Source organism: Malus domestica, chromosome 16, assembly GCF_042453785.1.
Source record: "Malus domestica chromosome 16, GDT2T_hap1".
Lineage (NCBI taxonomy): Eukaryota > Viridiplantae > Streptophyta > Magnoliopsida > Rosales > Rosaceae > Malus > Malus domestica.
In genome coordinates, this window is record NC_091676.1 from 812029 (window position 1) to 827977 (window position 15949).

The following is a 15949-nucleotide window of genomic DNA, read 5'->3' on the forward strand; positions in this document are numbered from 1 at the left end:
CCTGCCTATAAGGCAATATATGTTCTCTCTGCTATGCCCCAGTTTTCGCAAGGCGTAAAGACTAAAGTAAAAGTAGATCAGTTTGGTCATTTGATTTGTTAAAGTGGGGACAATTGGAGGGGTGCATAATATATCCATCAGATCTCATTAGTTATGACTATCAAACAATAAAAATACTGTACAGATGCAAAACTAGACAACAACGATTAACATTAGTTGCACAAAATAAAACGAGTAAAAGGCATATCAGTAACAATACAAATACTGTACAAAATAAACAATAAAAATACTGTACAGATGCTTTAACACGCCTCATTAGACATTTGTTTGCCCCATTACGTACTACATCAATATTTCTTCTATTGACGATGAGATGTAATATAACCTAACCCATTAATAATTTTTCAACATAAGATGGATGGATTTAATCACTAGCACTGCGCACTTCAAAACCTTACGTACATATAATGTTTGAAACAATGACAGCTTTATCATCTTCCATTTCCCATCGTTTACCTTTAGCTTTACCTTTTTTCATAGCTACCTGCTGCAGACCTTCTTCTCCAAGACTCCAACTACTACCACTAAAAAGTAAAAATCAAATCATTTTCCAATATGAACATATATATGTATGTATGTATGTATGTATGTATACATCGGATCGACCAAGATTTCTAAGGCATGGGGATCATGAGGCACCCAGTAGGTTAATTATGTAATTAATTCTAAGCAGTGCGCCAATCATAGAGTATACTGTTCTCTGATTGTTTAGTGTTTACTAAGGCATACATTCTTCATGTTCTGTGGTGCATGTCTTCTTGAATACATAGGTCAGTAATTAGGTCAATGCCCACAATTCAAAAACATCGCATGGATTATCGGACAATATCAAACATGTGGGACCATAAATATGAAAACATGCACCCAAGTGAGAGTTTTATATATACTTTGTTTTAATTAATTGCTCTTATATGTGCTGCACTGATGATCGTTCACTACCCTCGAATAACCTTTGACTTTTTGTGATACAAAATTCTAATATAATACGACTTGAGCTCGACAAGAGAAACTTCGATAATACTGTTTGATTAAAGTAATTATGAACATTCATGCAATTCGATAAGACAAATTCTAATATACAACTTTGAAATAAACTTCGATAGCGTTGTTTGATTAAAGTAATTATAACATTCATGTAGTTTGATAGGACAAAAATATTGGAGCCTCATGTTTTACATAAAATACTTTACAAATAATGTAGTCGGGCACTCTTTAGTTGTTAACCTAATTTTTCTCGGTTGAGCAGATCACACGAATGCTCAGACTCACAGTAATCACGTTTCCCATAGATGTTGCAGAAGTCCTAGCGGCGTGTGTATTGTGTAGTAGCTACATACGACGTCCTTGTACAAATTGCTTTGTGCGAGAGTGGCAAAGGAGTGACGAGGATTGGTGTTTTGTCTCGTTAGAACAATCATTGTTGTTGGTTTAAGTTGAAGATAGCTTTTCCTACTTTTTTATGCCCAAATTTCTTTGGATTTGCAGAATCTAGGTGAGTTATATATAAAGAAAAGAAAAAGGGTTATACAAAAATAATATATATATATATATATATATTCCAAAAAGAAAAGTAATTAAAGAAAAAAGAGAAAAATCAAAGAACCATGTAGCAAAAAAGACCTAAAGGATGAGTAGGGTGGCTCAAAGAGTGAAAGTAAAAGAATTGTATTAATTTAAAGATAATACTTGCATCCTCCTCATACAGGGATGCACATATCCCCTCATTTGCGAATAACGAGTCTTGAGCATATAAATTTTATAATTAGAATCATTCAATTTCTTATCAGTATTTGAAGATCACTCGTATAAAAAATCATTTGAATAAGAAATATCCCTTAATCATCCAAACGTATCAAAATGAGCATTTTACTTGGTACCTACACTGTTGATTTTTTATATACATCTAGTCATGATCACTCATTTAAATGATATTTTGTACAAGTGATCTTCAAATAAATATTAACAAATTAAATGATTCTGATTATAAAATTTGTAGGACGAATATACATTACTTATATGGGGAGAATGATAAGTTCATTCCTTAAAAGGAGAATACAAGTATTATCCTTCGTTTAATATTTTGATATTCGACCTTTCAAATTAAAAAAAAGAAAAGGGTCAAAAGGTAATATAATAATCTCCACACACTATTTGATGTTCCAAAAAGAAGATAACTTCTCTGTTAAGAACTTGGTTAAAAATGTAGGAAATAGATCTTCTCCGGATCTCTTCCTTCGAAGCCCCGGGATCAAGTGATCCAGACATTTGAAATTTGATCTAACAGCCAAAAATTATTATAGCTTTTAAAAGTTTTTACTAACTTCTCTGTTTTTAGCCGTTGAATCAAATTTCAAAGACTCGGATTACTTGATCCTTGGGCTTTTGGAGGGAGAGATCCGGAGATGATCTCTTTCCAAAACCGTAAACCCCTCACTAATATCAGGTTTGTGTCATGTGCATGATTTTTCTCTTTCATTGAATGAAAAATCCAACAAAATATAGTAATGATTAGTGTTGTATTCAATTAGCATCGCTTTAGGGGGATCCAATATTTTTATCGTGATTGATGTTAAAGAGATTATTTGCTTAAATCATATATTGTAAATCATACAATGTGACACTTTGATTGAATTTCACCTTTAAACTTTTTTAGTAATCCAATATCAACAGCAACATTATGCGATTTACAAATTATTATCTAAATATATGGTCTCTCTTACATGTTTCTTTCAAAATTCTCGTTATTTCTTGAATATCTTTTTTAAATTAGCAAAAGAAAATCCCTTGGTATATGTGAGAATATCATCGACCTTTTCTTTTCCAAATCCCCAATCTTTCTCATTTAAAACATGGATTATATTGCTATGGGGATTAAAAGTATAGATTATAGAGCGATGCTATCTATATAGAAATTTTTACTTTCTAAATATTTCTTGTTGATTTATGTCTTTTAATATTTTTTTTAATTCATTTAATCTGACAACAAATAATTGAAGGAACGGCAGAGACCACTCAAATTATATTGATATAGTTCACTAAGCCCACGAAGGCCCATTATTAAATGATTGCTTCAGAATCGATATTGGGCCAATAATTAGCCGTGAGGAAATTGCAAATAACTATATGTGATTGGCTGCTGCAGAGTGCAGCCGCCATGTAAGTGATTGGTCAAAATAAAAGTCAAAAGTCCAAAGCTTGAACTCAGACTAACCATTTGCCCCCTTTCCCACTGCAAGACATGGTCAATACTCATTGGTCATTGGTCAAACATCACAGACAAGTTTTCGACCGAAAAACAAAAACATCTATTAGTAATTAGAGAAAGGAATTAACTCTCGAAAAGTAAGTAAACCACATTTCACATGCGTTCTCATTTATGGCAACGTAACCACTTACATAATGTTATCTCACATAAGCGATATTGTAGGAGGAGAATTAGAGCACAATCCTTCGAGCATGTTTGAAAATGAAAAATTTCCCTCAATTACATAATTAAATACTATTATTAAGTTATAATTTTTTTTTCCGTTAATATGATAACACACCGTCATCACACTATGGGAGCTGACCATTCCAGAAATCGTTACCTTCATCATAAGGGGATGTACATACGTAGGTTTTGTAATTAGTTCATGAGCTACGAGAAGTTGTTCATGGCTCAAATTTACCCGAAGAAGGCCAAGGCAAAAAAGAACTATGTAGCATCATGACATATTTAATGGTAGTACAGAATCTCCATGACATGGGCCACGTGGCTAACGTTAGAGCCAATAGATTTGAGAAGAGATCATTTCCGGATCTTTTCCACCAAGGTCACCGGATTAAGTGATATGAGCCTTTAAAATTTCATCTAATGGTCCACCTGTTTTGACCCTTAAAAGCTATAATAATTTTGGGCCGTTAAATGAAATTTAAAACATTCGGATCACTTGATCTGGAGAGGTTCTCTTCTCAATAGATTTATGATGTGCACACCGTGTTCACCGTTGAGTTTTGGCCTACACTTGCTGACAAGCGACAAGGCATCCAGTTGTAGTTTGGCCCCTGCGATCCGGATCCGACTTAAGGTCTTGGTAGTGGACCATCTCAATCTTGGATAAAAATGAAAGAACAAACGGACAATGAGAGAATACTTGTTCTCCATATATGATTAACAATTTTTATAGTTCAAACATAATAATCATAACCGTTTATTTTCGTTATCATCATCTAAGATCATAATTGTAAAAAAAAAAAAAAAATCAATTTGGAGATCTTTTAACTATTTATGTGCATAAAACAAATGAACGGTTTATTATAAGGATGTTACCTGTCACAAAAATCATTGATTAGTTTGACACGTATGGATGACTAAATAATCTCCAAATTCAAAGATTTTTTCCTAATACGATATTTAGACGGAGATAAAGAGAATGAAATGTTCAAATTATGATTTTCAGACGCAAAAAATTCGCTAATTGTATAAAAGAAGGACAAGTAGGTTCCTAGCTTCATGGAGGGAACACAAGCATTATCCAAAATGCAAATGGGAATTATGGGTCTAGATGTCACGCGCGCGGCATATATAAAATTTTTTTTTTTATTCATATAGTGAGTCAAGATAAACTTTTAATAGCAGTGTCCAACCATGTTATACATAGGATACTTTTAAGGGAATTTTAACGAAAAACATCCGGTACTGTTTATTTTAACGAAAAACCACATTTTTACACTAAAAAGTCAATCATGGTACTATTCACTTTACCCTTTATTTTGTCCTTATCATTAAAACTCAAAGTTTTCAAGCCTTTTTCATTAGTTTTCCTTACTTTTAAAGGATGTACGAAATAGCTTTATATTTTAGTACCCCTTGATGATTGCATACGATTGTACTTAGTGTGAAAGTCGTTTAAATCAAACAAATTTACTGAATATTTTGGTCAAATGACAGTCCAAACTCGAACTCCGTCACGCATACAAATGGCCGCCATAAAAGTCCTCTGTGTTTCTACATTCATTTATTTCTCAAGGATATATAACCGTAGAAACAAAATGGGGGACGTGTTCTTGCCATCTTTGAATCAAAGAGAAACAAAAACAAAGACAGAGGCCCAAATTTCAATTATTATTATTATTACTACTTGATCGATCAAAATTCATGAACAAAAAACAATCTAAACGTGTACGCGTAAAAGAAACCCTAGCAACAAAATGCATGACAAATGAAGTTAGACCAAGTCCGTACGTACTAAAATCCTCACATAAACTGATCAATAAGGAAAAACAGATGAAGGGTTTTTGTTTGGTGTAGTTGCTGTTTGATCAAAGCAGACACAAGCAAAGATGGACTTCAGAACCCTCTTCAGAACTTGGCCGCGTTTCGGAATCCAGCGACTACTGCGAGGAACCGCCATTCCCCTCACTGCAGAAGCAGAAGCAGAAGCAGAAGCAGCCATATTCAGATACTGGTCGGTGCTTCTACTCGTAGCTAGCTTGGTAGTAATGAAGTGGCGGGTGACCGTCGGAAGAAAGGGAGGCAGTAGTGAAGTGGAGGCGGTTTGTGATAAGCTGCCGACAGCAAGATGGACTAGGTTATAAATTAGGGTGCGTTGAAGCCGCGTAGGGATGTCCTTTCGAGTTTTAACCGAGTAAGCAACGCGTACGGTGGTTTACGTCGTGGTGGTGGTGGTGGTCTGCTCATTTACTCTTCTCTCTATAAAAAAGCTCTTACCCACCACCACCCCACTTACTCTATTTTAAGCCCCTAATTCTCCCAGACGCGTTTCTCTCAAATTTTCTCTTTTTGTCCTCGGCTTTGAACAAGTCAGTATTTTCATACACAAGTAGGGTACGGTAGCTTTATTTATATTTGCACAAGTCAGTATTTGTATAATATTATGTATTATACGCGCATTCTATTTCACAATTCAGTGTGTCCAAATACGAGCACATACGTTACATATCATTATACAAGTTTAGAGATATTTGGAAAAGAAAAAAATGCAGTTGTTATTAGCATATTTATTTACTTAAGGCATGGGCAGTGTGTCCAAAATACGAGCAAGTACGCTATATGTAATTATACAAGTTGAGAGATACTTGGAAATAAAACGCAGTTGCTATTAGCATATTTATTTATTTGAGGCATAGGCGGAATAGAGACTTGACGTGAAAATACAGCAATACCTTTTCTTAACTAAAATAATTACAAACTATATCTTCTCAATCTACTACAATACCCGACTTGGTCAATCGACTCTCACAATTAAATCATCGTCACCACCCGATCCATCACTCGAATTGTCTACCTCGTGGCTCTTATTTGGGTTTGTACTTTGCTGCCCTGGAGGATTTGTTTAGCCCGTGAATTTTCTCACTTCAAGGTTCTTTCTCACAGTTGTTGCCCCTTCTGATCTGACTGAAACCAGCGGACGGCCGTGATGTGATGGAACACTCGGATATGATACATTGTGTGAACGGCCTTGATATGATGGCATGCTTGGATATGACACGGCGTGTGATGGATTAATCGGACCACTTCTCGAAAAACTTCGAGCACGCCTCCTCTGATTCACATTCACCTTGTTTGCATAACAACATAAGAAAATTAGTTGGCTTGAACAAAAAGATAAAACCAAAATCATCCCAAGTAGTAAAGAACATCAAGAAACTGAGCTTACCATACTGCCATAAATGCTTAACTGCATCGCCCTCGCAGACAAGCTGTTGTTTTGTTGGTCAATCCCTTCGGGGTTCTGCTTTTGTTGCTTTGCTTTGGAAATTCGTTCAGGCCAACTCATAAGACCACTATGCTCTCCAGTAAAAGACCCATGAGGATGATGATCAACTGCACTTGATACAAATGGGGATGAGCGTCTAATCAGAGCACTGTCAGATTCAAATGCTGCCATGTCGAATATAATCACTCTCGATCTTGTTTCAACAAGGTAACTGGATCCTTTATGAGGAAAACTGGCTACCCTGGTGCCTGTGATCAATTAACAGCAAAACTGATTAGCCTTAACAATGCGGAAGTGGTTTATGCAAGAATGAAACTTGTTCCGACAAGTATCTTTCGAAAAAGAAGTTTATTATTACCTGATGTTTCCAGATTCTGGAAGCTCTGATAACCATGTGAGGGGAATAGAGGTGCAGGTGATGTGATCAGTTCTTCTTGGACACCTTGGATTTTAACGAAACCCTCTAACAGAAATCCAATGGAACGGTACGGAATTTCAAAAGATTTGTCCCTTAGGTAAATCGTCATCACTGACCTTTCCGCAACAAGAGCTCTCAAATCTTGCATTGCCATTTTCTCAAATATTTGTGGAAGGAAAAGTTTCAAAAGAGCAATAGAACTTTCCTAAAAACAAAATGGAATTAAATAAAATTAGTTACATCATAATAAAATCCATAATCTTTCCAAAATTCAAATAATCATATTATCTTTTCACTTGCCATGCATTACAAAGTTGATTAAAACACTATTTTGAGAAAGTACTGAAACTTTGACAAACAGCACTCTTCATGTCATTTTGGTTGTAGTAACAAGCTGAAATTTTTGGTAAGAATACCTGCCAGAGGAAGTCTTCGACCGACGGATCAGACCGGAGCATTGAATTTATCTTATGAGTTTCAATGCAAAAGCAGAGAACCACAGAATCTGTGATCATGTCACAAATGTAGGGCTTTCCGGTTAGCGCTTCATACAGGCCCAAAGTACTCCCGTGAGCAAAAGTTGGATGCAGCGAGTGCTTGTTTTTTATGCTCTTACTTGTCCACTGCAACAAATAATTCTCATCCATGATATTATCCGTGATGAAAAAGAGAAAATGTAGAAGCTTCAAACCATCACATTACCTTTACTACACCAGTGGAAAGAAACCAAATACCAGTAGGCTTGGATCCCTCCTCGTAAAGCGTCACACCACACAATTTCATGGTTTCCTTGGTAGAAGCTTCAACTGGTTCACGAACTGAAGGCGGAAGAGCCCCCGTTAGAGGATGGAGACTAATCAAATCATTTATCTTTTGGATCTTTACTGATGGAGGATTCCGTAGAAGCTTTTTCATATCAGTCTATGTGAAAACAAAATAATAACAAAATCAATTATCGTCAAAGAGTTAGGCACACACTAAATAATTATACGACACAAAAAATCACCAACACGCACCTGGACTGCGTCATGAAGATGAAGCGTCTCTTTTTCTTCCAACATGCCAACCTTCTCTAGGTTTTGGAGATATTCAGTTAACTGGTTTAGAGCTGAGAATGTTACTTGTCTTGTTTTCACAACACGCAAAACCTGAGAATTCCAAATATACAAATTCATACAAGACAATCTCATGCTAAAATATTCTTCCTAAGCAAGAACACAGAGGAAAGTTTTAACTATAGACGGTGGATTAAATGTACTTCGGCTAAAAACCCTCCAACTTGAATCCAGCCTGATCAGTATATCCATGAAGAAACTTAACTAACAAACCTGAGGAAATGTGACACGAACATCTTCCAGAAACTTTTTTGCTTCTTCTCCTTCTGCCTCACTTTCATTAATGACGATTGAAGCAACTTCACTATCACCTGAATAGATAAGCACTTGAAGAACAATTACATATTTTTCAAAATACAGTGCTACTGGATAATAACCAAAACGACTTCCACTCTTACGTTACAACAACAATCACAAAAGGTATTAACTGGAAAGAAGGAATATAACCTATGAAATCATGAAGTTCCTGCCTTGCAATTCTATGGGCACGGAGAAAGGAAGCACAAATGTAACATGCAGATTCCAGCCTTTCCACAGTCAAATAGGTTACCAATTTCTGGGGGAAAATGCTAGTTTGAAGGAACTTATAGTAATTCGGGAAACGAACATGAGCTTTTAAACCTTTCCAGTCGCATAAAGGCTCACGTGAAACCAAGTCAATTGATTCGTCTACTGATTGCATCAAAATATTTGCAGTAGATTGTGTAATCCTTCCCTCATCAAGCATGTTCCAGTAAGCAGCTTGGACTCCTGATATAAATGTTTTTTTTTTTTTTTTTTTTTTTTTTTTGTATTAGCAAATGAGGCCACAGTTAGATATGGCAACCCTTAACTTTCACACCAGTAACCTTAAGAATTTTAGTTTTACGTTTCAGAAATATGTAACATAAGAAATGCCCAAGCTTGAAAGATACTGGAACTGAAATATAAACACTGCTAAATTTACCATTCAAAAGACGTTCACGTATATCCTTCAAATTTGTAACGTGCGGATTATTACTATTATCACTTTCTGAAGCATCGTGAGGGTGTACAGTTTCGGTATCAACATCAATTGCAATATATCTTTTCACAGAGGGCCAGTCAGCAGGTCCCAACTCCTCGTCATCTCCAAGATCACCAAAAGCCTCTAATGCTTTGTTCAACATTTCATATTTTGTGTACTCCAGCATGCGCCTCTGTAATAAAACAAAGGTATAGCTATTAAACCAAATGCATAGACGGAAGAAAATTCTCATAACAAGTGCCCGAACATAGACATCCTCTTAACTAAGCTAGACAATTATAATTTACCTTCAAGTGGATTTATAGCGGCATGAAATGTTGAGGAATTAAAAATTATAATCCCGAAACAGAGGGAAACATAAAGCAGTACCACAGGTCTACAAGGACAACGCACTTGTACATTTTGAAGGACAGTTAAACATCACCTTAGCTGCCGATAGCTTGTCCAGATCTAGAAGGCGTAAAATGAAATGTGTGGTGGAACCATTCACAACTAGTGTCAAGAAGACAATTCCACCAGTGAAGAAAACAAACTGCAAAGGTTTAACAGATTGCTTAAATAAGAATCTCAAGTGATGTCCTTGAATAAATTAATACGTTATGTTTGAAAATCGAGCATATTATACAATATAACAGAAAAAAGTGTGCGCTCACGCTCCAGATACGTACCAGGACTCCTGTGCCAGAACTGATAAGTGAAGAGCTGTCACTAGTTTGCTACAAGAATAAAGCTTTCAAAGGTGAGGGGGGAAATATCTTGTCAAATATAAGATGCTTCCTTTCGTCAGATTATGCACTCAAAACTAATGGAATTGCATGTAGACTACAATTACAATAATCACTTTTGACACGGCAAACAGTTAGATGTGTGAATGAAACATTTCCTCCACAAACTCAAAAATGGAGGTGTAGCAGCTGGCTTATTGAGAACGAAATGGTTTATGATGCACCATCCAACTTGAAAAGGAAAAAGTTACGAAATTAACAAACAGTAGAGATTGATTTTTACCCAGAAGGTATAAAAGTTATATTTTGCTTTGCATAAACAACAGTTCGTAATTAACAACTTGCCTTCACTGACAGTGAAAGTGACAATGCTACAGCCCCTCGCAGACCTGACCATATAAGGATTATAGCCTCTTTCCAGTCCAAACCATAGCCAAAATACCGGAGAAGGGGAAATGAAACTGCAACCACTATGAACCGGGCAATTTGTACATAAACATAGAGAAGAATGAGGTACAACCAAGATTTTCCTGAAACAAAAACAATTAGAGTTAAAAAGAGTTAAATAGAACCAGTCATTAAAGAACTAAGAGATAATCCACTAAAACGTTAACCGCCGAAAAGGTAGTTCTCGTTTGCTTCTTTCATCCTTCACTCTTAATGTACTTTATATTGAACAATAAGAATTTAGCAACTGGGAAACAAGTTGAAAAAAAGAAATTCCTGATCGGCCTACGTGTGTCCTTGTGTGCAGTTATGACCAAGCAAGTGACATATATTTATGAATGCAAAAATGAGTACATGCATATCTCTATGTTTCAAAAGTAAGGATTACCATGATCGAAAATATTTTCACTGCTAAGAACACCTTCAGCTATAATAACTCCACTGAAAAGAAAAACAGAAAATATGTGTTTGTTTTCCCTTTTATTATAGTCACAAAACAAAATGCAACTAAAGAGTGTCAGATTATGCACTTACCTCAATATGAAAACTAAGGTATTAGCAATATAAGCAACCATTTCCCTGCACAAGATGCATAGAGTACGAGCAATTAAAATTTCATGAAGGGTAGTTTCAAGCGACTTTTTTTTTTTTTTTTTATCAAACTATTCACATATTGGCTGTATCTTTCTGTTTTGGAGATTATTAACTATATGATGAATTTACTCATGAATTGAACCTTTGTTTAACCAAACAGACTGCCTTAGTTTAACGTGATAACCACAACCACAAGATATACCAGAAATGGTGTAAACTTTGTTGGCTTTCACTCTTAAAAGCTGTCCTTGCAACCGCAGCATAAAACCTGTCCACGGATTATAACATTATGCTAAATATTTTCTCCTGTGTGCAATAAGATCTTATCGGGAAATTCAGCTTACATTCCTAAAGTCGTCACCGTCAAGACACCAGAAACGCCAACACTCTCTTGAGCCTGTGGCACCCGAATAATATATCACAGTTTTTTAATACATAAAACAGGCAACTAATGACCAAAATTTTTTCCAGATAAGTGAAATGCATTATAATATGTAAACTGGAATGCTTCAATCTTCTTTACGCTAGAAGAAACCGTACAAAACATAGTTTATTGTTAACAGTCTTCAGTCATTGGTTATTGAAAGAACATCAGAAGAATATTTTACATAAATTTGGAGAAAGGAACATATGTGCAAGGAGCCAACTTCCCAGTCACACGTAAAAGTAATTGAACTATCAATAGCATTTCTATGACAGGTTTCAATCGTAAGAATTTTGCACCAATTCATACATAACTATTTACATGACAACAAGCAATTTGGAATAACAGTCATATGAACTTAACAATTAATCATCCAATTTTGGAAAGGAACATACAATGAAGTAAGCAACGTAGCTGACAGCAAGTGTTAGTGTGATCTCTATCACGGTGTCATTGAAAATGAACATGAGCCAAAGTACAGATACTATGCCAAATGCAAGACCAATGCCTACACTGGAACAATAAAAGAGTTATTTATGTGAGACAAATCTGCCATCTCTACTCAAAGAAATATGTGAGACATACGATCCAAATGTGACTTGAGTGAGAAATTTAATTATGGCGGCCCAGTCATAGCTCCTTCCAAGGACCATTTGATAAAATAACTGATACACGACAATTGCTATCCTGGACGAAATTAAACACATTCAGATAAGTGAAAATACGAAAGGCATAATTTACACAAAGGCTGTAAAAAACAACAGCGACAACAATCTCATACATATAAACCACACATGGTTCACCTACACAAAATATTGAATGGTAGAGCATAGAGATTATCTGGCTTGAGATAGTGCTAGATTACTAAAAATCTATACCCATCATTCATCATGGATTCTCCTTCAATTATCGTACTCAATTTTTTGCTAGCACCAAGCTCTTTTAACAGAGCAATAACAGCCACAGGATCGGTGGCGCTAAGAAGCCCCCCAAGGAGCAGTGATGTTTTCCAACTCCAGTCGTAAGGGAAAGTGAGCTGCAGTTGTATATGACAATATAATTATATAACTCAAACCTATAGTCTAATTAGCAAAGTTTAGGATACCTTCAAAGCAGATCCAAGGACAAAGGTTGATATTAGAACACCGGGACCAGCTAGTATCATCATTTGTACCATACACCTCTGCACGAAAAATGGAAAAATTTTCTGGTTCATTTCATATCTGAGGCAATTTCAAGTCAACCAGTGACTTTGCAGAAAGCTACAGGTTAGAATTGCACCAAAATAAAGTTTGTTGGCCTTATTGCGCTATAAATGTTTCAGACTTTTCATGATTGTGAATAAGCAGAACAACAGAGCATGGTAAAAGAAGAACAAAATTAAAAACAATAAAAACTCAAATTTTGAAAAATGTACAATGACAATATGTGAGGAAGAAAAGTGACCTTTATTTGGTGCACCTCCATAGAAAACGAACTCTCGAAAAGAAGGGCAGGCAGAAAAACAGCCAATAGAAGGTCAGGATCAATATTTGCCCCTGCACCACAGTACAAAGCCCTCCAAGTCAAAAACAACACGAGGAGGCAAAGCCTATAATCGGCGTTGCAATTGCTATTTCAACAAAGATGTAAAGCTGGAACATACAAATTCGAATTCCATCTCCAATCCTCCCCAGTCGATGATGTGTGCCATATTCTGCATGTTTATCATCCTTTAATTAGCAAATATTAATTAAAACAAACAATTAGCTCCTAATAAAGAAACAAAGCAGAGGCCAGAGAGTATCATCCCACCATCTGAAATGGGCTGACAAAGAATCAAGCAGTTCTCTGTCTCATGGTTTGCTCAATTATTCCTCCTTATATTCCATTCCTACTGCTATTCTTAGAAATCTCACTGTTGAGATTCTGCTGCTAATTTTATTAATCCTTGCCCCCCAGAAATCACCCAAAAGCCACCGAATTTTGATGTATACATACACATATACAATACATATATGTAAATATAATCCAACATTGTAAACAACAAGCTCCTAACTTTTTTTTTTGTTCATTTTTAAGAACCAAATCACTGAAACCAGCAAAAATTACAAAGTTTGAGAATTTGCTTCAATATTAACATTAGATTAAACCCAATAATTATAATTATAATAATAACTAGTAGTAGAAGAAGGAGAAATGGAGGAGAGAGGAAGAGAGAGAAACCTATGGAGCCGAGGCCAATGCCAAGGATGAGCAGAGCGACAGTGTAGGGAACTCTGGTACCGCGCAACAGATGCCTGCAGGCGATTCCTATCAGCAAACACATCCCCACGAACGCCACTGCGTTCGTCGGGTCTGACGAACTATCTTCTTCTTCCTCCGCCGCTGTCAATATTCTGCACGGTAACTGCCATGCCGTCACCGTCGCCATTTCTCCAATCTCAAAAGCTCTACTTAATTTCCGCCACAATTTGTATTCCGGTTTCTGTCTTAGCTTAAAAAGCTTTCAGCTTTTGACTTCTCATTAAGCACTAAGCAGCAGAGATTAATGGTGGAGACTCGCGGGCGGCTTTTGCGGTTGAAATTCGCCCTGGGCAGACTTGGCCATCACGAGCAGTCTCCAATATTTTCGTCAAAACATGTCACTTCATCAGCTTCCCCATCAAAGTGAGATGCACTATGACCAGTTACACGCATATGCATTTTAGAGTTTGACACTCAGACCGCCGAACAACTTTCATCATGACACTCATCTTTATCCATATAGGCATATACTGATTCAGCGCAGTTGGGGCTGGATTGAGAACGTTGTGCTTTAAAAAAAAAACAGCTTATTAAAATATTTGAAACATTAAATGTGTTTTGTAAAAGAAAATATATATATATATTTTTTATAAACTGTTGTCAATGATAGTAGAAAAACATAGAAAAACAGAACAACTTTCATCATGACACTCATATCGTTCGAGGATCTTTACCCATATACTGATTTAGCGCAGTTAGGGCTGGATTGAGAATGTTGTGCTTTAAAAAAAACAGCTTATTAAAATATTTGGAACATTAAATGTGTTTGATAAAACAAAACAAAAAAAAAATGTTTTTTTTTAAACTGGTGTCAATGACGGTAGAAAAACATAGAAAAGCAGAAGCAGAGTTTACTATATTTCTAAAAAAGTGTTGTCTTTTCAAAGCATTGTAATTAGTGTTCATTTAATGAAAATTTCAAATGATAAATATAGGGGTGTGATATCCACACACCCCATTTTACTTCTCACACATATTTTTAATTTTCGGCCGTCGGATCGGATGAATTGAAGAAGATCAATGGACAGAAATTATCAAAGGGTGTGTGAGAAGTAAAATGGGGTGTGTGGATAGCACACCCCTAAATATATTCTCACATATTTTACAAAATTACAATCTTATCTCATCATTATTGTTAGCTTATCATGAGATTTAGTCCACTCCTCTGCGCCCATATTGTTTGTTCAAAAAAAAATCATTGAGTTTGGAAGACAAGGTGTCCCGATCTCCCACAGAAGTATGATACGATTGATCAATTAGTTGGCTTTCTTTTTTTGAAGTTTAAATCCCTTTAACTTCGTATGTATTATTGATTATATAGGGTATTGAAATCCACATATGAATATTAACGGGTCAGATAACTGACTTTTCACACGTAATCAGTTGGTATAGCGATGTTTAAATTTTACTTAACTAGAGAAGGTATTAAGCTCTTTTTTAGATTCCCATATCTTTCAATCACTTGACATTTCCTATTTTGTCTCAACCAGTTGCCTTACTTCAATAGCATGTGTCTGAGGAGAACAATGACATGTGTGCTGAATGTTTGTAATTAGAATCACTTACACAACACAAATACAAAACTATGTTACGTGTTTCCCATTTTATTAGCACAAGACAACCGTGACAAATGTACCTGGCGGTCTTATACAAATCCTTGTCGTGTGTGGGATGTTTAGCCCTTCGATTGAACCCGACGTAAAGGCAAAAACAAACATGCATGCAAAAGGACCGAATGATGAGTGGGCGCCACCCATTTAGAGGTCCAGCGGATCCCTTGTTGCAAATTGGAAGTCACTGGGACGTTGGCAAACTTAAGATTTTGGGGAACAGTAACTTGGATTTGAGAAGATTTTTAGATTTTGATAAGTGATTTCATATGATTATGTAAACTTCTACATAATTCATATAGATTTTGGAAGATTTGGTAGCGTTGAATTTTAACCGTTAAATAAATCAAATAGTGATAAATGCATCTAGGTCATAAATCTAATCAAATGAAGTTATTCATGATTTGGAACAACATCCCTTGAAGCTGAAAAAAAGTCAAGATAATCACATAAACCCAACTCCTCAAATACCACTAGTGCACCCCTTTCCAATCCTACTTCCTCACTTTATTCTTATCCCTTTTGTTGTCACCTCTATGTATTCA

The 15949-nt window shown here is 35.8% G+C and overlaps 1 protein-coding gene across 2 annotated transcripts; it reads right to left on the reverse strand.

The window, feature by feature from the left end:
- Positions 1-6135: 6135 nt before the first annotated feature.
- On the reverse strand, positions 6136-14294 carry LOC103403471 (sodium/hydrogen exchanger 8-like). Of its 2 annotated transcripts, none has more exons than XM_070814938.1 (23): positions 13714-14294; positions 13154-13204; positions 12955-13046; positions 12614-12691; positions 12387-12544; positions 12094-12195; positions 11904-12021; positions 11429-11481; positions 11287-11352; positions 11025-11069; positions 10879-10931; positions 10389-10573; positions 9987-10034; positions 9743-9850; positions 9259-9490; positions 8760-9062; positions 8526-8623; positions 8214-8345; positions 7900-8118; positions 7614-7820; positions 7138-7402; positions 6720-7027; positions 6136-6620 (listed from the first exon to the last, which is right to left on the reverse strand). In XM_070814938.1, exons 1-23 carry the CDS (start codon positions 13919-13921, stop codon positions 6396-6398), a joined length of 3354 nt encoding a protein of 1117 aa, XP_070671039.1. In that variant the 5' UTR covers positions 13922-14294; the 3' UTR covers positions 6136-6395. The 2 variants fall into 2 exon arrangements, with proteins under 2 accessions (XP_070671039.1, XP_070671038.1); XM_070814937.1 differs by having other exon boundaries at positions 8526-8638.
- Positions 14295-15949: the final 1655 nt, after the last annotated feature.

What these genes read in the sequence shown, in the direction of transcription:
- LOC103403471 (XM_070814937.1), bottom strand. Translation starts at nt 13,921, where the DNA reads ATGGCGACGGTGACGGCATGGCAGTTACCGTGCAGAATATTGACAGCG. An exon ending in GAATCCATGATGAATGATGG is followed by an intron (nt 12,196 to 12,386) that starts GTATAGATTTTT and finishes AATTTCGTCCAG; the next exon opens with GATAGCAATTGTCGTGTATC. An exon ending in TTCGTGTCACATTTCCTCAG is followed by an intron (nt 8,346 to 8,525) that starts GTTTGTTAGTTA and finishes TGGAATTCTCAG; the next exon opens with GTTTTGCGTGTTGTGAAAAC.